Source organism: Herpailurus yagouaroundi, unplaced genomic scaffold, assembly GCF_014898765.1.
Source record: "Herpailurus yagouaroundi ecotype Mexico unplaced genomic scaffold, PumYag 142, whole genome shotgun sequence".
NCBI classification, from domain to species: domain Eukaryota; kingdom Metazoa; phylum Chordata; class Mammalia; order Carnivora; family Felidae; genus Herpailurus; species Herpailurus yagouaroundi.
This window is the reverse complement of record NW_024412397.1, coordinates 17,725,801-17,749,681: the sequence shown is the minus strand read 5'-3', so window position 1 is coordinate 17,749,681 and position 23,881 is coordinate 17,725,801. Positions and strand designations below refer to the sequence as shown.

Genomic DNA, 23,881 nt, shown 5'->3' with positions numbered 1-23,881 from the left:
TGACTTTGATTTTTTTTGCTGTGCATCGTCTAGAGGAGACAGATAGCGATCTAGTTAATCAAAATTTTTTAAATGACCTAGAAGGAAATCCTGAGCTTGGAGCAAATCATTTCAGTAGATCTCATTCATGGTTACCAACTGCTTCTTTAAAAATGCAAGAAGAGGGGCGCCTGGGTGCCGCAGTCGGTTAAGCGTCCGACTTCAGCCAGGTCACGATCTCGCGGTCCGTGAGTTCGAGCCCCGCGTCGGGCTCTGGGCTGATGGCTCAGAGCCTGGAGCCTGTTTCCGATTCTGTGTCTCCCTCTCTCTCTGCCCCTCCCCCGTTCATTCTCTGTCCCAAAAATAAATAAACATTGAAAAAAAAAATTTTTTTTAAATGCAAGAAGAGAAGTTTTCCAAGTACGTTTAAAAAGTAGTTTCTGGGCACCTGGGTGACTTTGAGCGTCCGACTTTCCCTCGGGTCATGATCTCGTGGATTGTGGGTTTGAGCCCCACGTCGGGCTCTGTGCTGACAGCTTAGAGGTTGGAGCCTGCTTTGGATTCTGTGTGTGTGTCTCTCTCTCTGCCCTTGCCCCGGTCACGCTCTGACTCTGTCTCTCTCCCTTTCTCAAGAATAAGTAAACGTTTAAAAAAAAAAAAAAAGGTTCTGTAAATTAGAGAATTCCTCGGTAAACCAGCAAAGAGTGAAAAAACAAGAACCCAGGATTTGGGGTTAGGAGGTCTGGATTCTCTCTTGGGCTTTTCCTCAGGCTAGCAGTGGGACGGGTCGGATTTCACCTGAAGAACTTTCCAGCTTTTAGGCATTTTGAATATGGTAAGAAGCTGCATGTGTTTATAAGAGGGTAACAGACTTCTACGCCAGGGTCACTTAAATGTCCAAAGCCATGACATAAGCACCTTTACAGGATGTAGTGTCAGCGAGACCTGTTGAACACCCTGTGGTCCAGGCCAGTGTCCCCTGGACCTGAGTTAGGACTTCCCGGGTCTGAAAGGGGGTTCTTGAGCTCCTCCAAATGAATTTCATCTAGGTCTCACGTCAGAAAGATGAATGCTGTGTGGTAGGACAGAGACAGGAAGAAGTACGGTGTGTCCTGAAATTAACCAGCAAACTCAATCCATGAACTTGGATTCCAGAGTAGTGTACTTACAAGAGTGCAAGTTTGAGGCCGTTTTTTAATGAGAAGTAATTTGTAAGATTTATTAATCATTAGACTTTTACTCTCTCCCTGGACTCTCAGCTCTCAGGAAGCTCTTTGTAGCACTTAAATATTTGTTAGAATGTTCCCAAGATGTCACTACTGTCTCCTGTGTGAACTGGGCCAGCTGTGCCCCCAAACCCTCTGTGGTCCCGCGTGTCCCTTCCCGTACTGATCACATGCTCCCCAGTTCCAAGAGCCGATTTGTTTCCATTCTGGGGGGTCACAGACACCCTGCAGGGGCTGGGGCAGCTCAAGTTCTGGTGGACCACGCCCTGGGCTCCTCCCCGTCTCCCAGGCGACGTCTGTCTGCCACTCATCAGGGCCTTGTGCCTTGCACGCATCCGCACGGACACTGCACTCCAGTGTCAGGCCCTGGCCCTTTCTATTTATAAAGAAACTTTTTTTTTTTTTTTTTTAACTGAAGCATCGTTGGCACACAGCGTTACGTTAGTTTCAGGTCTGCGACATGGTGACGACACCGTACCTCACTCCTGCAGGGCTCACAAGTGTAGCTACCCTCTGTGGCCCTACAACACTGTTACGGTGCCACGACTATATGCTGTACGTTTCATCCCGTGACTTACACAGAATCATTATGTTAAGGAAACATATTAAATATTTTATTTTTTTTTAAATTTTTTTTTTAATGTTTTATGTATTTTTGAGGCACAGAGAGACAGAGCACGAGCAGGGGAGGGGCAGAGAGAGAGGGAGACACAGAATCCAAAGCAGGCTCCAGGCTCCGAGCTCTCAGCACAGAGCCCGATGCGGGGCTCGAACTCACGGACTGTGAGATCATGACCTGAGCCAAAGTCGGACTCTGAACCGACCGAGCCACCCAGGCGCCCGCATATTAAATATTTTAAAGAATACCGACGCTCAGTGGATAGATGGGGACATTAACTCTTTGCTCTCTTCTCCACAGACCCGAGACGACTTCCTGGGACAGGTGGACATACCCCTGAATCATCTCCCGGTAAGGACCATTACCTGCTTCATGGTGCATGCCATGAGCAGCGCTTTTCATTGTTTCCGGTTGGGTGTATTTCAGAGTAGTATTTCCTCAAGGCAGTGGAGCAGGCTGACATGAAGGGCATGTACTCTGACCCTGGCCCTTTCTAGAAAGCAGTCTCTTCGGGGGGATGGCAGAGAGCTTAACTGTGAAAATCGGGCGTATCTGAGTCATCCAAGTATGCCTGTCTGCATCACCAGCCTCTTTCTCTTCTGGGCTCCTTTGTCACATCATGGAAAACAGCTCCCTTTCTCCGTCCAACCCTCGCCCTTGTCACCGGAATGTTTTTGCTTGCAAATCCACCCTTTGGGGCCACTCAGACATTTGTTGTCTTTGCGTAGAATTACACGTGCTCTTTCTCCTGGGCTACATCCATACAAGCTAGCACTTCCCAGATTGGGGTGTGTGGCTTTTCTCAGGCAGCAGGAAGACCAGAGAAAAGAAGCTGTTGGTTCTGGGCAAACTTGTCAGCTGGCGTCACCCACCGCGGCCTTAGAAACTGTACTGAGTTAGCCCGTGTGATGTTGTTTCTCTCAGATGAGTAGCAGAACAGTTGGGGTTTGTGACTGATGACTGAGGCTGACGGTGTCTTCTGTGTGCTCAGAGGCGATGTACGTTGCCTGGGGAGACTTAACCTGGAGGCCTTGGGGAAAGGCAGGTTGGCTTGAATTTCAGCTACGGTTTTCCAGATTGTTCCGTCCCCACCCCTCCTGCTCCTTCTCCCATAGGGCAGCACAAAGTGACTCAAATAGTATCTAAGAGAGGGTAAGTCAAATGTTTCTGCCTTCCAAGGCCATTTTGTTAATTTTGTTCGTTTTTTTTAAATGTTTACTTTTGAGAGAGAGAGTACAAGCAGGGGAGGGGCAGAGAGAGGGGGAGAGAGACAGAATCCAAAGCGGGCTCCAGGCCCTGAGCTATCAGCACAGAGCCCGACAGGGGGCTTGAACCCACCAACTGAGAGATCATGATCTGAGCCGAAATCAGAGGCTTAACCAACGGAGCCACCCAGGCTCCCCCTTGTTAATTTTTTTAAATACTTTGTGAGCAAATAGCATCAACAGTCTATAAACCAAAGTGACTTAAACTGCGTAGTGCAAGTCTGCTGCGTTGAAATGGTGGCTGTTACCATATGTTAAATACCAAGAAAGACTGTGTCTTACCCAGGAAGCTCTGAAGAGATGTTGTGAAAGGATTGTGATAGCAAGCAATTTATTCTTACTGACTCAGGGGAGCTATTGAGGAAGGAAGTTTCGAGCACGTTCCCTTCCCAAAGACTGGAAGGCAAAGTGATGTCATGAAAACATTATTCTGTATAAAAACCTGAAGCTCCCAGGTACTTGCATAGGGCGTGTGGGTCGCACGGGACCGACTACGTAAGCCTTCGCCAACCTGGTTGCCCTTTCAGAGTCACATGGGGAGGGTGTGGAGGTCTCCACGTTTGCACGGAAAGACTCTTCACGTGTTCCTGCATCCGTTGGCCTTCTGTCTGTGCTCTTCCGGTTGAAGCCATCCGCTGACGTTTTCGGGTGGTATTTTGTTGGTTGGCCAGTTCTTTCATGGTTATCCCTAACCACCCTTGTCCCTGACAGAAGAACCACATCTCTGTCGAGGCAGATGAGGTGCTAACACTCTTGAAGAGGTGTGAGTGGAATGTTTTAAACAACCTGCTCCAACAGTCCCCCGTTTGAGTGATTGAGTGCTCATTGGTTTGGAAAGGTTGGGTGGGGCTCGGAATGGAACAGCGTTCCTCAGTAGAGGGAATTAGCTTAGCTCTGGGTTTGGGTGGAGGCAAGAGTGAGCTTCGAAAGGACGAGCTGGTGCCAGGGCTAGAGGCTGTAATAGAAACCAGCCGATGGAAGAAGGTAAACAGCGAATGCCTGGAGGACACTGAGAACTTGTGTGTGACCCGAGCCAGGTGAGCAGTGGAGCTGCCCAGTTTTGCACCTGCCCCACGATTGGCTTATGCTGGAGTGCAGCAGTCTTCGTCCTTAACGATGGACGACTAGGTTCGTGGAGCCAGCTGCAGTCTGGGAAATGGACCACAGAGGAAGCCAAGGAGAGGCATGGCGGTGCATTCTTCACCAAGGAGAGGCATGGAGAGGCATGGCGGTGCATTCTTCACCTTCTGAGTGGTGGTGGAACCCAAGTAGCGTATTCTGAATGGACACGGCCTTCGGGCTCAGGGTTTGAGGTGCTGTCGTGGGTGCGTGTGACCCTACGTGTAGGGCACTCATGGGAAAGTTGCACAGTGTTGTTTTGTTTTATAGAACACAAGCGTGGGTGTGATAAACGGACATTAGCATTTGGACGTATTTTGCAGAGTCAGTTAACGGTTGCTCCTTTCTTGATAGCTCCGTGCCCCTTGTCAAGGCAGGTTATGTATATGGCCGGGAGAGTCAATATTTGTCAAAATCAAAAAATCTTAGATAAAATAGGAAAATGGTGTCATCAGTGATGAGAGAAGATAATGGAGAGCAGTAATGTGGGACATTTGCCGTTGCTAACCCATGCAGGCCCTTTTGAGATTGAAGGTATCTGATTGGATATTTGGTTATTAATTTCATGCAGGCCCGTTAGCCGATAGAGAATGTATCCTTCAACAGCTGTTTGCTGATGGATATGATGCTAATCTCTGAGGAAGAATCCGGCGAAGCAGCTTTCTTCCGCATGTAGCCTAGCATTGTCACCTGTTACAGTAGCCACGTGGTAGTTGAGCGTTTGAATGGTGGCCGATGTGACTAAGGAGCCAAATTTAGAATGTTCTTTCACGTTCTTTCATGTTAATGAATTAAAATTGAAAAAGCCTCATGTGGCAAGTGGCACCATATTGGGGGCACATGTGAAGGTGAGACAGTGTTCCCTGGCTTGGGTAAAAAATAATTTATGATTCCAGATTCCCATTGCCTCAGATACTAATTCTGGCTATTAGAGGGATTCCTAAACCCCCACCAGATTTAGTTAGTGATTTTTCATTCAGCCATCTCCCCCTACCTGAGGCATGCATCTGTGTTCTATGCATCTGGTACGCCAAGATCATTTAATTTAGGTAATAAGAAAAAGCCCAAATGTTTAAAATCCTAGAAATTGAAGAGAGTGTTTGTTTTTTAAGTCTGTATTAGCAGAATACCTAATAGCATATATCTTCATGCTGATATATACGTATATCTCATGTATATAGATAATTATCACACACACATGCCCATTTGTTTATTTTGAGGCATTTTATTTTATTTTTGTTTAATGTTTATTTTTGAGAGAGCGAGCATGAGTGGGGGAAGGGCAGAGAAGGAGAGAGACCCAGAATCCGAAGCAGGCTCCAGGCTCTGAGCTGTCAGCACAGAATCCATTTCAGGGCTCGAATCCACGAACAGAGAGATCGTGACCTGAGCCGAAGTCAGACACTTAACCCTCTGAGCCACCCAAGAGACTCCTATTTTAGGGCATTTTAAACAAGAGTGAGGCTTTATCTTATTGCCTCAAGATATCACGAACCTTTATTCCTTAAAAAAAAAAAAAAAATCTGTCTTGATTATGGTCTAAGAAATTATTGCCTTAATTTTTGAATGAAGCTCTTTTCTAAATCAGGAGCTTCATGGAGAAGATCCCAGACAGCAGAACCAAACTTAGAATAATCTCGCATGATGGTTAACAAATGATTTTTGATCATTTAAATCCTGTTTCACGTATGTTGGAACAGTAAATATTTTAGACCCATTAATTGATTTTTGCTGAAGAACCTTCTTCCCTTGCTGAATGAAATTCTAGAGGCACGTTGGGTTCATTACCAGTGGATATTGGGGTTTGCAGTGTAAAATCATGCTTTCAGGATCTCAGGAGTGGCTTACCTAAGTCGTCCTCACCTGCAGCTGTAAATGCTCAGACCCCAGGAAGACTGGAGGGTCAGAGCAACCCTGCCTCTCAGCGGACAGGTTTAGGAGCCCACCCTTCCAGGGGTGCACGGTGTAACTGACAAGCACCTTGGCATCTCGGATCTGGCACGTGTGGGCCCTGCTGGGCCCCGTGGGCCGTGGCGAGGGGCTGAGTTGGAGCTCCGCCAGGGTGACAAACAAAGGAGGCAGTCGGAACAGAGGCGGGGCGGGGAGGGTTGTGTGAGGCCAGGTGCCCTGCGCGTCAGAGTCGCTACCTCGCTTATCCAGCACAGTGGCCAGAGGAGGCCAGTGTCCGCTCCGTCATTGCCCCCTCAGCAGGAAAGAGTGAGGAGTAGTCGTGTGAAAGAAAACAGGCTTCCTCTCCCCGTTCTGATGATGGGTGCCTCCGTGCTTCACACTCCTCAAATGCTTCCAGAAGAAAGCAACTCGGTTGAGACTTGCGATGCACTTTCATCCTCGGCCCTCAGAGTCCAAGGTCGTGGGAGTTCAGGACGGTAGGGCCCTCTACTTCCTTTGTTCCCATTCCGGATTTGCCACTCACCTTTAATATTTCTTGTCCTCCTTATTTATTTTTGAGAACAGGAGTGCGGGCAGGAAGGAGAGGAAGCAGGGGAGAATAAACAAGGTTGCTAGTCCCGCCTTGTGTGCAGATCCGAGAATTAAGAAAACATAAATCCGTATTCACAGAAGTCTCCAAAGGTCGGGCTTTAAAAGAGCTCTCCAGGGGCGCCTGGGTGGCGCAGTCGGTTAAGCGTCCGACTTCAGCCAGGTCACGATCTCGCGGTCCGGGAGTTCGAGCCCCGTGTCGGGCTCTGGGCTGATGGCTCAGAGCCTGGAGCCTGTTTCCGATTCTGTGTCTCCCTCTCTCTCTGCCCCTCCCCCGTTCATGCTCTGTCTCTCTCTGTCCCAAAAATAAATAAACGTTGAAAAAAAAAATTAAAAAAATAAAAATAAAAATAAAAATAAAAATAAAAGAGCTCTCCAGAACCGTTGACTTGGACGTGGGAGACAGGCCGGTCGCCTTAACGAGTTAGTAATCTTTCCCGGGCCTCTGTGTTGTCACCTGTAGAAGGAGGGCATGCGCACGGGTGACCCCAGGTTTCCATCCAGCTCCGTGAGACCACGTCGTCGCAGCTGCTCCGCGGCTCACTCAGCAGAGGTGCGGGCGACCGCGATGACTGTGTGTCATCTGGTGGGCTGGGGCGGCGGGGCTCGCTGGAGGTGCGTGGGGTTGGCGAGACATTGCAGTTGAGGGAGGTCATTGTTGGCCTACCTGCCTGACATCTGTCCTCCCAGTGAGACAAAGCCGCCCTTTGTCCTGCTCTGGTAGGGGGGGCACCAGCAGTAAATTTAACTGTAATTCTGCTTTCCTTGCCAATTTTTCTTGAGCTACCGTTTTTGTATCTGTTTGTTAAAGCCAGTGGATAGTTGTTTAAAAGTTCATGACTTCTAAAAAAAATTTTTTTTTGACATGTATTTATTCTGGAGAGACAGCATGAGCAGGGGAGGGGCGGAGAGAGAGGGAGGCACAGAATCGGAAGCAGGCTGCAGGCTCCAGGCTCCGAGCTGTCAGCGCAGAGCCTGACGCGGGGCTCGAACTCACAAACCGTGAGATCGTGACCTGAGCCGAAGTCATCGGACTCTCAACCGACTGAGCCACCCGGGCGCCCCAAAAGTTCGTGACTTTCAGGTTCAAGTTTTAGGACTTCAAATTTTACAACTTGCCTTTACTGATTAATTAGAGGCCAGCCATCCCCAAGACTTGTAGTGACCACAGAGGGACATTTTCTGGCAGCTGTTTGCCTGTGACGCCTGTGAAATTTTTCTTGGCTCGTCTTTCACTTGTATCTCCCCTGCCCTTTGAGCCCCAAGCCCACACATCCCCTTCAGCTACACAATCTCTGTATCCATGGGAAACACACTGGGGTAGAGAGAGCTATTTTAAAAGCATGAATTTCTCGTATTATAGTCAAGTGCTGCTCTAGGCAATCACGGTAACTTTTGAATTTCCGTTTCTCTAGAGCGAAGCATTTTTCAGGGTGCTGGTATTGTTTTTGGTGCCGCAGCGGTACCTGAAGGTAACTCAGATGATAAGTTTTTGTATTTTTGGCTTTTATATATTTTATATTTATGGCTGGTAGAAGGGTAGTGATTCCCACTCACATGTATAGAATTCAGCGTCCTAGAGCTTAGAGGGGCTTCAGAGACCATTTTGTCTACTCCCTATATTTTACAGATGAGGGCATCTGAGCCCAGACAGGGAGGTAACTTGCCCAGTGATCACTAGGCTGGAGGCAGTGCTGGACCAGACTCTGGGTCTCCAGTATTGATGTGCGATGTGCTCAGGGGCCTGGGCGGGCGTTTGCAGGGGGCTCAGTCTAAGGCTTGGGTGCTCTTGGTGGTCACATGCAGGCTTTGAGCCTAGGGTTTCGGCAAGGCTGTTTGCTTCCGTTTGCGCACAAAGCTGTGTCTCTCGCTGTATGTCTTAGTAACTACAGTTCTCCTGAAAGCAATTACTCTTTTTAAGATGAGAGTGCTGTGTGTCCAAAAGATTTTCTTTGGGATGTTCAGTGCCCCCAGAACAGGGGGCAGTGGTGTCCACTTTGGCTAGTGATGCTGTCGGCATCAGCCTGTTTGAGATGCCGTTCTCCCAGTGCTGTCCTGGGTGTCTCCACTGGGCTTTTTTTCCAGCAAATAGGATCAGGTAGGACCCTGTGTAATGCCAAGAAGAATCCTGTCCCTGTCTACAAGATCACCATCTTGTTCGCATGCAAGGATTTCCACGGAGGTGAATTTCCATTTTTTATGCACTTGGCCACACAGCTGTGTCAGTAAGGAAGCCAGGACGCAGACCTAGGAGGAAGCCTGCCTCTCGATCTGTGTGGTGGTTGTCATTTAAACCACACAGTGCGTGCGTGAGTGGGTCCATTATCAAAGGAGTCCTCTAGGCTCTGTGGTTTCCTCTGTTCGCTCTCTTGTGTTCTCTGCGTCCCTTCGACTCCTCATGCCTGCTAAGCATCCCGTGGTTTTGCCCATGCCGAATTCCTCGGTTTGAACCACCCTTCCCCCCGATTCCCCACCTGTCCACACTTGCCCATTCATCTCGAATTTGGATACCGTATCTGCAAACCACGTCGATCCCCAAGTGAGGATCAGTCGCTTTGGGGGGGGGGGGGAATGTGATCTCCACATGTACATGAATTTGTTCTACCTTAGGTTCAAGTTACCGGTTGATATCGTGGCCCCTGCAATACATCCTTGTAACTCTAAGGGAAGGTGCCATGTTGTAGCCACACATCTTCCACGTGGGTTTTGTTCTAAAACTCTTTGTGGTTGCATAAATGAGAAAAGGAAGAAATGGAATAATATTCTTAATTGATAAATTTTCCATGATAAGTGGTATGTATACATTTGGAAACATCTTTTTTTTAGAAAATGTTTCCAAAATGCCTGACTGTGTCACCTTAAAGAGGACAGTCTAGAGAGAATATAATTGACTTCCTTCAGCAATGGTGGAATTTTCATGGCTTTAGTAGTTCATGGTAGATGAGACGAATTAATCAGCTGCTTGTACCAGTGCCTGCTTTGAGCCAGGCAATGTTCTTGGCACCAAGAATTTAATGGTGAGCAAATCCAAGCGTCTCGTCTCATGAGCTTAATTCTAGAAGTGGTGGATGACAAATTAGTAAGTAAGTAAATGACCAAGATAATGTCCGATAGTGAAAAGGGGGACCATAAAGCAGCATACTATGATAGACGGTGGTAAGGGGGGGCTCATGTAGTAAGGATGATGCAGCGTCTGAGAGCGTGACCTGGGATCTCACACCTGGGTTCAGAGTGGAGCCAGCCGTGGCCGTTTGGAACCAGAGCTGTTTAGCAGAAGGACCTGCCGGGGCAGGATTGGATGTGATGTGCACCAGGACAGATGAGGCCAGGACAGAGAGACTGGCTCACAGTGAGGTAACGGGTAGTTAGGAGGCAGGGCATGTTTAATCTTGTACGGCCGTAGGAAAGCATTTTCAGTTTATTATAAGCAGAGTAGGAAGCCAGTGGAGTTTCAAGCCGGACGACATAAAACCTGGGATGTTTCAAATATCGACGCACACACAACCCTCCAATATAGTACGTCAGTACATCTTAGTATGGCGGTTTGTCTCCGTTGCCACCAAAGTCAGTGTTTTACATTGTTTTTAATTAAAGGGCCTGGATATTTGGGATTTTTACTACATAAAGTGTTTAAAAATTAATGAAATAGTAACATTTTTCCAACTTTCTACTTGCTTTGACCAGCTAACCCTGCACAATAAAATGAGTACGGATTTCTTTTAAAAATAGCACAGTTACACTCCTAGCTTCATGGACGAGGCACCAGCAAGAGGCTGATTGATGGCACTACCTGGAATGGTCTCTGTGGAGGAGATAATCTTTCAGTTATCTTAGGCTGATGACATGATATTTTCATGTTAAAAATAAAGTAAAATTGCCTTCACAGATATATTTTCCCGTTAACTCCATTTTTCGGTTTCTTGGATCACAGGGAACGAGAAGGTACCAGTGACCACTGGTTCTGAAATCAATCAGCAGTGAGATTGAGGCCTGCACCCTGTAGTTAGAAATTACACTCGGCAGTGACGACTATAATTTTGTCATTTGTCTAACGCTGGGGTTGGCTCCTGAAAGTGGGTGTTGATAGTGACATCTAGTGGATCTTGGGTAGATAAAGATGACCTCTAAAGTAATGACTTGTCTAGTACTGGGTGAAGACCCAACCCCGTTTTCACCCTTCCCACGTTCTAGAATGTGAACGTGCGTGCTCTGTAATCCAGTTTGGTGTATCTAAAACACGAGACTATCAGGAGTTTTGAAACTTCCTTTTTCTTCCTGTAGACCGAAGATCCGACCATGGAGCGACCCTATACATTTAAGGATTTTCTCCTTAGACCAAGAAGGTGAGGCTTTGGGGCACAGGTGTCCTTCATGCTTCAGTCATTGGTTTTCTCTGAGGAAGATTTCTGCTTCTTTTCCCTTTGCATCTTTTGTGTAACAAAAAAAAAAAAAAAATCATCGTAAATATGAAAGTTGTAACCAAGTCGTATCCTTTATAACCAATTTTCTTCCATCACGCAGTCATAAATCTCGAGTTAAGGGATTTTTGCGATTGAAAATGGCCTATATGCCAAAAAATGGAGGCCAAGATGAAGAAAACAGTGAGCAGAGAGAGGACATGGAGGTAAGTTGCAGAACTACAGGCCTCGGTCTGTTTTCCTTGTGCCAGATCATACTAGTATCTTATTTAGGACCTAGCAGTTTAAGGACATAAAAGTGGAGAGAGCTTAACTATGAAAACACTTACTGAGTCCGTGCATCTGTGATCAACTACTGATGTGTTTGGCTTTGGTTAAAAAAAAAAAAAAAAAAAAAAAAAAAGGTCAACTTCTCATTTTATGTTACAGCACCCATAACAGAAGAGGCTTCTCCTTATAAAACGCCATACCCGTATTTCATTCATAGCCCCACCCCGATGAGAAATTGTGCGCACATATTTCATTCCCTTCTTTCTTTGGACTTTCAGCTCGTTGTAAATTTCCTCACAGCGCTTGGAATTGCTTCAAAGTGCATGAAATGGTTTAGAAAGTCTTTTCCAAGTTTTTTTTTTTTTTTTTTAATGTGTAGGGCCCCCAGGTGATGTGTTAGGAAAAGCTCTCCTCTAGAAATACCGTTTGGGAAGTAGCTGTCCAGAGGGATTTTCTTTTTTTCCCCGTCCTGGCATAGCTGCCTCTAAACTCCTTAATCCCATACCTACATCGTGGGTCCCAGTGCACCTTAGCGCACACTCCTGGCGGTGCTATTTTGTTAGATTCCCGTATCGTTCTGCAAATGGCCAGTAACCAGGACGCCTCTGTGGCCAATTTCCACATCTGTTTGCAGCTGTCGCATATACGTGGTACGTGAATTATGCGTTATGGGCAAGTTATCGGAACCCTCCGCAGGCCAAGTGGTCATATTTCCGGGCAGTGTTTCACTTGTGTGCCTTCATCCCTCTGCACGGGGAGGAGTTGAAGTGGGTGGTAGGGATGTACGAAGGTGAAGATTTCATAAGCACATCGACAGATTTTTATCTCGAATCCAAGGAATTTTCTACACTCTTCTAGCTCTCCAACTGCACTAACCAGTGAATTACTCAATTTTCCAGTGACTTTACTAGGAGATGTCAGGAAGGAATACTTAATGCCTAAAATATGTGTGGCAAAAATGTCACTCTTAACTCTGGTACCATGAAGCCTGTTTCTGTGGTGGCCGCAAGTGGGGAGCACCTAAGTGGAAGGCAACTTCCAGACTTCTTCGGTTCTCGCGATTGTACTCGATGCAGAATGAGAGCCTCGCCTGCTTCCATCGCTGTCCTCCCTGGCGAGCGATGGAGCCCGGGCCTCCTGGCCCCTCGTGCCATGATCTCTGTTAGAACACACGTGCAGTATGGCTTGGCGCCCCAGCTCCCTTTTATCTTGTGGGGGTGTCCAAAAGACAACAGCTGTAACATGACCCATGTCGCTGGCATGGCTCTGTCCGGCCCTGGCGGCCTTCGGGTCAAAATAACAAACATGAGCATGAAAAGAGGCTAATGCGGCTTAACACAATAGACTGGACACACCCAAAGCTGGGTTGATCTGTACAGTGCGGTCAAGTTAGAAAAGGCAGCACAATTAATTGGTCATTGCTCCGAATTCTTTTTGAGACTCTACTAGAATTGATTCTTTTTTTTTTTTTTTTTTTTCGCTCTTGGGGAATTTCTTCCCACGTGGCATGTGAGGCCACCAAAAGAGCCAGGGTGCGAAGGAGCAAGGAAGAAGGACCCAGAGCACACTGCGTTTGTTTTTTCCTCGTGTGTGAAGGGCCCACCTCAATGGTCTTCATTTGCTTTTATTCCGCAGCATGGCTGGGAGGTCGTGGACTCGAATGACTCGGCCTCCCAGCACCAGGAGGAGCTTCCCCCGCCTCCACTGCCTCCCGGCTGGGAAGAGAAGGTGGACAATCTGGGTCGTACCTATTACGTCAACCACAACAACCGGACCACTCAGTGGCACCGACCAAGCTTAATGTGAGTACCGTGCCGTGGCTGGGGACGTGTCCGTGTACTTGGAGGTTGGACCGTGGCGGCTCTTGGGGGCAAGGTTGGGAACTCAGCCTCGCCTCAGAAAAACGTAGGATGTTTTGCCCTACATGCGGACACGTAGAACAACAGGGTTACTCTTCGTTTAGTTAAAGAGCGCGAGAGCCCGTCGGAATTTGCACGATGAAGAAGCAGTTCTTTTCCCTGGATCAGATTTGCCTATTTTAGGTATGAACTAATTCATTTTAGACAACATGGATACGCTCTTTTACATAGGTTCCTGACATACTGAAGTTAGTATCCCCACATTTATCTTACGTATGGCAGTTATATCACTTCCCTGGTCTTCAGCTTCCTCTCCTGACAAACCCAGATTGGAAAACGGCAAACAGATTGGCTGTGCAATCTTCTCTTCAGTTTTTGGCTTTTAGTCCCTTTAATTATTTAATTCGGAAATGCCACTTTTTTTTTTTTCCTCTTTGGGAAATCTATAAATCATCCCCGTGATCTAACTAGACACCCATGGAAGGGTTGCAGACTCAGAATTGGTCATTACTGTGTGTTCTAATCCCTCACCAGCGTCAGGGCCGTAGTGAAATGATTACTGTTTTGTTCATGCAACAATTTCGTATTTGATGGTAGAGGATAAACACTAGTTAAACCTCAACTATGTTCGAAAAGGATTTGTAGCAGCTTGTTTCTAAATCATAGTATACAGCAAGACCTGAATCTATTAGCATACAGTAAAAGGCAAAACAAGTATTCAAAGAAGGAAAAGGGGAAATTTGAGCTCCTAGCAGCCACGATGAGGAGGGTAATTGTCAATGCATTACATCGTTTTCAGTATGTAATAAAAGCAAGTATGTATATTGGATGAGATCATTTTTTCTTTAACCCAGACTCTGAAAGAAATTTGCTCTCGATGGTTTTTTTTAATTTTTTTTTTTTTAACGTTTATTTATTTTTGAGACAGAGAGAGACAGAGCATGAACGGGGGTGGGGCGGAGAGAGAGGGAGACACAGAATCCAAAGCAGGCTCCAGGCTCCGAGCCATCAGCCCAGAGCCCAACGCGGGGCTCGAACTCACGGACCGTGAGATCATGACCTGAGCTGAAGTCGGACGCCCAACTGACTGAGCCACCCAGACGCCCATTTTTTAACGTTTATTTATTATCGAGAGAGAGAGAGAGAGAGAGACAGGAAGACACAGAATGTGAAGCAGGCTCCAGGCTCCGAGCTGTCAGCACAGAGCCTGACGCGGGGCTCGAACCCACAAACTGTGAGATCACGACCTGAGCCGAAGTCGGACGCTCAACCGACGGAGCCACCCAGGCGCCCCCATGATGGTTTTTAAACAAGTGGTGTCAGCAGTGTGATGGGTGATAGTGTTGTCAATAATCCTTTAATCTTTGGAGGTTACAGAGAGATTCTGTTTATGACTGAGGGTGGGGGAGGTAGCCAAGAAATCTAGTCCAGGTTTTGAGTTGGAAAGAAAGCTTGTCTGATCTGCATCCGTGAATAGCCCTTCCTAAGCCCCCAAGTGGGTTCCGTTGAAGCTCAGATGCGCTTGGTCAGCTTTGGACCCGGCTCATTATTCACAGGACAGTGTAAATATCCACACATCCAGATGATCACGAACTCTTCTTTGTTGTAATTTTGTACCCCCCAGAGAAATCTAAATGGAAATGGTTTCGTTCTTTTATTTTTTATTTTATTTTCTACTGTTTTCCTTTGATTACTGAACATAGCTGTTGTGAAACCATTTGAACCCATTTGACTACTCTTGGTATTTGTAAATGTTTAAAAAAAAAAAAAAAAAACTTGGACCCTCTCCACACCCCCTGCCCCGCCGCCAGGTAACATTGGTTACTGTAAATGGTCAGGAGTCTTGAATCAAGAATCTTGGTAGCAATACCCTAAGCAAGGCATCATTATCTTCCTTTGCTAAACATTATTGAACACATAACACCCTGTGGGGATCAGAGTGTCCTACGACTGTAGCAAAGTGACCGCTAACAGCTCACAAAGAAAGAAATACTAATGGCCAGTGCATATATGGAAAAAAGTTCACCTTCATTAATAATCATGCAGACTGAAGTCTGTTATTTTGGGATAAATGGAAATACTTGCTTTCGTACCTCCCAGAGTTGTGAAACCCTAATGAGGAAACTTCTGAGAAAACACTTCATATTGTTTTTGTAAACACACTACCAGGGGGGCATTGGCCCAAAGAACTAACCCAAAACAAAAGAGATCATTTGTGCAGTGCTGGCTCATCAGTTGTCCGGAATGACATGGGAAAAATGCAGCCCTTAATCCAAGTTCAGGTTCACATGTAGTTTAGGGAGGGGTCAGTGGCATGACTGTCCCTGTGAGTGAGGCAGCTATGCCAAAGAGGCTGAACCAGGAAGGACGTCGGCAGAGCTCAGGTGGGGCCCGGGGAGTGCCTCTTCTCCAGTGAGCATGGCTTCTAGAAATCCTGAGAAAAGTTAGATAAGGAAGAAGAATTAGTGTCCATAGTAACCTCTTCATCCCACCTGAACGGTCTTGAGAGTTTGAGGTTCTTTCTCCTTAACTTTATTTCGCCAAGTATTATGGTTTTTTGTTTCTTTTTTTTTTAATGTTTATTTTTTGAGAGAGACAGAGCGCAAGCAGGGGAGGGGCAGAGAGAGAGGGAGACACAGAATCCCAAGCAGGCTCCAGGCTCTGAGCCGTCAGCACAGAGCCCGACGCGGGGCTCGAACTCATGAACCGTGAGATCATGACCTGAGCCGAAGTCAGATGCTCAACTGGTTGAGCCACCCAGGCGCCCCTAAAGTATTGCTTTGATTCAAACTTAATTATTTTCGTAATTCAGTTTTTACAGAATACTGCCACAGTCTTTGGGGGGAAATTGATATTAAGAAGTGCCTGTTAGGGACACCTGGGTGGCTCAGCTGGTTAAGCACCCATCTCTTGATTTTGCCTCAGGTTGTGAGCTCGAGCCTCGAGGCAGGCTCTGTGCTGCGTGTGGAGCCTGCTGAAGACTCTCGCTCTCCCCCTGTCCCTCCCCCGCCTCTCTTTCTCTAAAGTAAATAAATAAAATGTGTTTTTTTTTAAAGCATCAAAAGGCTGTATCTGGGGAAATGAGACAGAGAAGCGATGGCCGTGCGCTGAAGGAAAGAATTAAGACTGTCCTTGTGACTCATGTGTTACCCAGTTCACTAGGCTTGTGCTCTAGACTTCAACCCCCTGAAAAACCTCACTGACAGTTCGTTGCCCTCCGGCTGTCCTTACAAGGTCCTTCTCCACCCTGTCCCTTGCCAGATTCCCCACCCACAGTCCTAAGCCTACGGTGTATTAAGTGGCTGGACCATTCACAGCTGCTTCCTGACTACTCTCTCTTCTTGGCCCCGTGGATGCCCCGATGCCCCCCCTGCCCAACCACCGAAACAAAACTAGAACGTCCCCTTTCTTGTGGCTGCCTCTACCTTCCTCTGGGAGAACCGCGCTTCTGTTCAGCTCTCAGTGAAGGACCTCTGCTTCCCCCGTGGTAGCAGGGAGCACGTAATACTCTGGCGGCCTGTGTGAGCAGGGACTATGTTCTCTTACTCACAGATCTACCCCTAGCGCCTGGCACAGAGTAGGAGCTCAGCAAAGTACCTTGTAACGGAATGAGTGACTACAAGTGAATTGCTTCTCAAAGTGATGATAGGCTCACGGTTTGGGGAACCGGCGAGCCTGGATACGGAACTGAAGGGTGGAAGGTTGACCACAGAGTGATCCCCGCACTCTCAAGTCTGAGGGCAGCTTTTTAAAGCACCCCTGATTTTAGAATTGTCCTGACCCTGTTTAAATGTAATCGGAAAGGTTTTTACTCCATAAGCCACAATTTTAAAAACATGGTGAAGGAACCGAATTAAGGCTGTAAATGAAGATGCGCTTTAGAGACTCAAACACTTAACTCTCTTACCTCTCTTGCAAAATACTTTGTACATCTTCTGTCTTAGCAACAATTTAATCACATTTCAGTAACTGGGCTCATCGTCACATTAGTGTGTACTAATGTCCATAATGTAGGTGAGTGTCAGTGATCTGGCACACTGATCTTAATTGACACTGAACCTGACAAATTGATGGTTTATCCTGTCTTTAGCCACTTGCATATTGCCCATGAAAATCAAGTGAAGGGGCGCCTGGATGGCTCAGTCAGTTGGGCATCCGACTTTGGCTCAGGTCATGATCTCACAGCTCGAGAGTTCAAACCCCGTGTCGGGCTCTGTGCTGACAGCTGGGAGCCTGGAACCTGCTTCGGATTCTGTGTCTCCCTTGCTCTCTGTCCCTCCCCCGCTCGTGCTCTGTGTCTCTGTTTCAAAAATAAATAAACATTAAAAAAAATTTTTTTTAAATCAAGTGAAGAATATAGATAGATGAAATTAATGACTGAAGAAAATTAAGATAACTATTTCCTAAAATATTTTCTTGCCCCCAATAAAATAATTTTCTACTTTAATCTGTCAGCTCAGAAATATTTTTAAATGTTCATCTTCCCATTAGTGACTGTTTCTAGTTTCAGCTCATTCAGTTGCTTAATGACATGCAGGCCTCCCTTGTGTGACTATTTTCACTTCATCAGTGAAGACCATAAAAGCCCAGGGTTGGAATTTCAAAATCAGAGGTAACCTCTCTATGCTATTTAGTTGTGTCTGGTTCACACTGATTACTAATTATATGAGCATGTGGGATAAGGGAGATTTGCCTAATTGATTTTAAATGTCCCTCCCCCACTTTTTAAAGTAAGTCCTTCCAGAATAAGGAATTTTATATACTTCTAAGGGATACAAAATGCAGACGTGGTAATAATAAAACCTTATTTCCCCTTAACCTTTTGGAAGTCCCTGGAACACTTCAAGTATGTATTAGGCCCTGGCACACAGCATGCAAACATTAGTCACTCAGCGTTGACTGAATAAATGCTAACTGAATGTATGATATTTCAAGCGAAGATTTAAAATTCTGATGACAGTCTTTCATAGATGTATATAAAATATTTTAAGGCCAGTCATTAGGAAGGGAAATTGCTTCCATCCTTAATAAAAAGGGAAAGGATGATGTCAAGTTTCCTTGGCCTTCTTAGACACTACTAAAATATTTTACATATTTCATAAAGAATTTCATTCTGGTCATTTTCCTCCTAACTATTTCTCTGTTCTGTAATAACTTTTCATAATCGTTGTGTGCTGAAGAATTGAATGTCCTATAAAAATGACCTGTGGCGGGGCACCCGGGTGGCTCGGTCGGTTGAGCATACGACTTCCGCTCAGGTCATGATCTCACAGTTCGTGGGTTCGAGCCCCACCTCGGACTCTGGGCCGACAGCTCAGAGCCTGGAACCTACTTCGGATTCTGTGTCTCCCTTTCTTTCTGCCCCTCCCCCGCTCTCGCGTACTCTCTCTCTCTCTCTCAAAAATAAACTTAAAAAAAATTAACAACGACAAAAAAGACCTGTGGCAACACAAAATCACAAATGCGACATTCCATTCTCTCACCTGTCCGACAAAGTGTCAGTTTCTATCATTTTGTTCCGGTGGTTTCAGAAAAGGATCAGTATCCTTCTGTGCCCCTTAGTGTTAATCGTTTTCTCTATAGCCATAGTTTTGTCAGTTTCTCTGAAGGTATCTCAAGGAACTATTTTTTAGTCTAGTTATAGTTTAATAAAATTAGAAAATACGCAAGATTGTTATTTCTGTGAGAGTTCCAAAGTTTATGTATTAGGTACACAGATAATAGCAAAACTTCGCTGACTCAGATTTTAAGAAGTAGTTATCATTCTAATGTGGATTACATGGAAGCTAACCTGCGTTTACCGGAAGTTAAAAATGTAAAGGTGTTTGTTGGAAATATTCAAACTGTCTCAGAAAGGGGCAATAAAGAGTACCCTATTTGCACACAATGCTGCTAGTCACAAACTATTCACTATTACGGGGGCCAGCAGGCTTTCTGTTGGAGTGTAGCAGAAGTTGGAGAGATTAGAATGTTTTAAAACCCGTGTTTTAGGGGCGCCGGGGTGGCTCAGCCGGTTGAGCGTCCAACTTCGGCTCAGGTCATGATCTCACAGTCTGTGAGTTCGAGCCCCGCATCGGGCTCTGTGCTGATGGCTCAGAGCCTGGAGCCTGCTTCCGATTCTGTGTCTCCCTCTCTCTCTGCCCCTTCCCTGCTCATGCTCTGTCTCTCTCTGTCTCAAAAATAAATAAAAACATTAAAAAAAAAATTTTTTTTTAAAACCCATATTTTATAGGAAGACTCTATAAGGAGGGCCCTTGATTAATACTATGTTTTGATTAGTCTGAAATAACGTTTTCAAATATTTTGAAATGTTAACTTGCAGCATCATTTCTGTTAACCGAATATGGTGTCTTATTGAAAGAGTCTGATTTTTCTTCGCAAAACATTTTGACATTTAAACTTCGACTCTAAAAGCCGGCAAGTAGTATTTCTCCCAAAGGATGATTGCCTGTAATTTACTGCAGCAGTTTTCAAGATTGAATTGATGTTTTCAGATCCTGAATTAAGAGAGATACATCACACACACACACACACACACACACACACACACACACACACACACACAAAAGTTGCTGTGTTCTTCACATCCCACTTGATTTGGGAAATGATCACTTGATGTCTGAGTGAATTTTTTACAGTGGTTTAATAGGGAGAAATGCAGTGTCATCCTGAATGATCCTGAGATTCTGTCAAAATGAGATCCGCACAGCTAAAAAAAAACTCACGTTAAAAAATTCATGTTGGGTCAGGAGCACTTCTCTCCAGATCCCGGCTTTGAGTTTGTACTATTTTCTGCTCCTTGGCCAGTCGTTACCAACCTAAAGTTGCCACCTCATCATTGCTAGACTCCTAGAGGGGCCACCACTGACTGGCCCCAAGTCAGTCACCTGTCCTTTGAGAAGCCTGCCTTCTCACTAGAGCAAAAAGATGGAGGGCTGTGATTTCTTTCTTCTTCTTCTTCTTCTTTTTTTTTTTTTTTTTTTGAGAGAGAGCGAGCGAGCGGGGAAGGGGCAGAAAAAGAGGGAAACGCAGAATCTGAAGGAGGCTCCAGGCTCTGAGCTGTCAGCCCAGAGCCTGACGTGAGGCTTGAACCCATGAACTGTGAGATCATGACCTGAGCCAAAGTCAGACTCTTACCGACTGAGCCCCCCGGGCACCCCAGAGGGCTGTGATTTCTTAAACACCAAAGTACATTTTGTGCTATTTGCCTGAAATACTCAAAACGTTGTGACTGATGCATTTAAACGCGCTGTCTCCTTGACTGAGAGGAACCCAGAACTATCCTCCAACCAGTTCGCGTTGGACGTATTCCCACACGTAACGGCCAGCGAGTGGTCCGTGTCGGACGCGACGGCGGCCGCGTTTTAGTGGGTGGGAGGCCTCTGGCGAGCGCGGGACTGTGGTGGAAGGTGCCAGATACCCACACCGTCTGTCCCGTCTCTCTCTCCCCCTCGCCCCATGCTCCCAGGGATGTGGCCTCCGAGTCGGACAGCAACATCAGGCAGATCAACCAGGAGGCCGCGCACCGACGCTTCCGCTCGCGCAGACACATCAGTGAGGACCTGGAGCCGGAGCCCAGCGAGGGCGGAGACGGCCCAGAGGTAAGACGTCCCCACACACCCTCTGCCCGCCGCAGCTCCTCCTTCCCGTGGGCTCCACGTGGGTTCGGTGTCCTGATGCTTCCTCACGGTAAATGCTGTCTAAAAATTCAAGATGGTGGCCTCACAGCTAACTGACGACCGTTGGGATATCAATTTAGGAAGTGCATGGAAAAGTCAAGTTTGACGAATACGTGTACCCGTCTGTTACAGAAGGGACTGACGTTATTTCTAGAACACGTTGGAAATCTGAAGATATTTTCACCTTACGGGGGCGCCTGGGTGGCTCAGTCGGTTCGGCGTCCGACTTCGGCTCGGGTCGCGATCTCGCGGACCGTGAGTTCGAGCCCCGCGTCGGGCTCTGGGCTGACCGCCCGGAGCCTGGAGCCTGTTTCGGTTTCTGTGTCTCCCTCTCTCACTGACGCTCCTCGATTCATGCTCTGTCTCTCTCTGTCTCAAGAGTAAATAAACGTTAAAAAAAAAAAAAAAAAAAAGAAGATATTTTCACCTTATTATTTACCTGCCCCCAGAGTCCAACTGTATCTTAGTGAGTGGCAATGTGGTTGTCATACGTGAGCAATTAAATGAGCCCTGTACCTCATTTGGGTACCAAATACTTCTCCTAAGGAGTTTTGACATCGTGAAGGAGATTTATTGCCGGGAAAATAGGAATTTGGGTGAATTTAGAAACGTTTACTATTTTCCCCTTAAATGTTTATGGTAAATTATGGGGTGGGGGGAATTATGAATTGAACAACAAATTAGCAGTTACCAGTTGTTGAACAATTACTTCTGTGCAGTCTTAACAACTGTGTTTACTTAGTAGAAATCCATTCTGTTTAGACAGTGTTTTATGAAGATCATTCATAAAAATACTGCAGTGATCAGCACTGGAAAAGCAAAATCAATGATTCCATAATGAGTTCACTAAAAGTTACTTAATACCACTGTTTAATTACAGCTTATAGCATCTCTGCTGCTCTTACAGTGATTCCTCAGCACTTACAGTAAAAGAAAATTCATGGAAATCATCCATGAATTTCTGAGAACGTTTTTAACCCACCCATGTAGTAACCAGTACTAGAAGTAAGTCACCACTCAGAGAGGTGGTGTTTTAAAGGGGTTAAGACCGCAGCCCCTAGAACCAGGCTCCCTTGGATCAACTCCTGACCCTGCCACTTCCTAGCTCTGTTCTCTTTGACAGGTGACTCTCTGTGCCTCGGTGTCCTCACCTGTCAATTAGGGTAGTAGTCACATGTTCCTCAGGGTTATTAGAAGATTATGTGCGCCTTAAATACTCAGTAAATGTTAATTATAGTTATCACGGTGGTGGTGGTTGTTGGCAAGGTGACGAGAGGATCCCACGCTCCTACCATTTACCCCAGCATCTTGTTCCTTGATAGCCTTGGGAGACCATTTCCGAGGAAGTGAACATCACTGGAGACTCCCTCAGTCTGTCACTGCCCCCTCCGCCGTCCTCTCCCGTGTCCCGGACCAGCCCTCAGGAGCTGTCTGAGGAGCTGAGCAGAAGGCTTCAGATCACTCCAGACTCCAATGGGGAGCAGTTTGGTTCTTTGATCGTAAGTAATGGTCTTGTTTGAATGAGAAGTTGAGCAAATATTTTATCACTTCTTGTCGGTTTAAGAGACTCTTGTATGCAAATAATGACCAAGGTCCTTCCAGCTCCCAGAGAACTCTGACATTTTCCAAAGTTCCCCCTTCCTCAGGGGACAGAATTAGTCCAAGCAGGTGAGAATCTTTCTTGATTTGTAAAGAACTCAAGAAGAGTCCATTTCTGTTATTATCACCTTTAACCTTGAATTTCTTTTCCCAGCCAGAGGCTCGTAAATAGTGCCTCCATCACAAAGGTGGTTATTTCACAGGGGGGCCTGGGAGACATTGGGCCTCTTAATTAGTCCTCTTAAGTACCCAGCTGCCCACTTTATCATTCTCACTTCGCAGATGAAGTTTAAGGGACCCCTCCAAGACAGAGTTAGGATGGGAGACGGAAGACATCCCCTAAGTCCCAGAGTACGAATCCTTAAGAAAGCTTATGCAGCTGAGGCACGGACCTCAGGATAACATTTGAACTTGGGTTCTTAACCATCAGGGAGCCTCTTTCTAGAAACTTCATATAGGGCTAAGCCGCAGTGAGAAGCAGCACAATGAGCATGAAGACCTCCATGTTTGATAACACATCGTGGAAGGGCGTGAAAAGTCCATAGAAAAATACCTGCCTGTGAATAGAGTTGAGAACAAATGCAACTCTCCATGTTTCTCAAGAAATTGAACTTAAAGATGTATAACAGTAAATGATAGTGGTCACTGCACTGAAAATGGCATCCTAGAAAAATAGTGATTATTACAACCGTATTGGATGTGCATGGATAAGAGGACTTACATCTAAAGTAAAAGCAAGTAAGCGCTCACAAGATTGTTAACTCTGTCGGTTATGGTGTTTTTACCATTGGCCCGTATTATAGGAGTCGCAGTGATTACTCAATGTGGTTTTATATTAAAATTTTGTAAATGTTCTGCAGAAAGAGAAATACCACTGAGACGAAAATCTAATACTAAAAGGGCAGGGGAAAATGTTATATGTGGGATATTTGAATTGGTAAAAACTGTCGCTGTGGAAACAACATAAGCAATGAAGCCGTGTATTGAAAACCTGTGGAATGTCATAAGCAGTGCAAGAACCTAAGCAGATGCACACCTGTAGCCTACCAAGTAAAAACTCGTTTTCTTCAGCATGAGTATTAAGTTAGCATCTCTAGTGCTTTGTATAGGGACCACCTGCATGTCATCACTGAACTTGCCCCAAATATCTTTAAGATCCAAGTGCAAGAGTCCGTATTATTTTAAGATGGTGTTGAGTCTGATTCAGCTGTTCAGTGAGAATGTCTTGGAAAGAGAACACGAGACTCCTTTTCAGTTCCGCTTGTCAGGATCGCTCTATATTCAAGGACAGTAGCATGAACTTTTACTAAAGAAGGAATCCTTCGTGCTAACCTAACCATTGTGGAAGG

At 46.0% G+C, this 23,881-nt stretch overlaps 1 protein-coding gene across 15 annotated transcripts in view; it reads left to right on the top strand.

Annotated features, from left to right (window-relative positions):
• Positions 1–23,881, top strand: part of NEDD4L (NEDD4 like E3 ubiquitin protein ligase) — a 344,201-nt gene that overhangs the window by 256,739 nt on the left and 63,581 nt on the right. For 11 of the 15 annotated variants that reach the window (XM_040478708.1, XM_040478705.1, XM_040478694.1 and 8 more), the window contains 6 exons: positions 2,125–2,175; positions 10,989–11,050; positions 11,229–11,331; positions 13,031–13,197; positions 20,723–20,855; positions 22,256–22,432. In XM_040478708.1, the coding sequence (XP_040334642.1) occupies positions 2,125–2,175; positions 10,989–11,050; positions 11,229–11,331; positions 13,031–13,197; positions 20,723–20,855; positions 22,256–22,432 (693 nt within the window). The remainder of the gene's footprint in view (positions 1–2,124; positions 2,176–10,988; positions 11,051–11,228; positions 11,332–13,030; positions 13,198–20,722; positions 20,856–22,255; positions 22,433–23,881) is intronic. The other 4 variants (XM_040478709.1, XM_040478707.1, XM_040478702.1 and 1 more) reach the window with 1 other exon arrangement.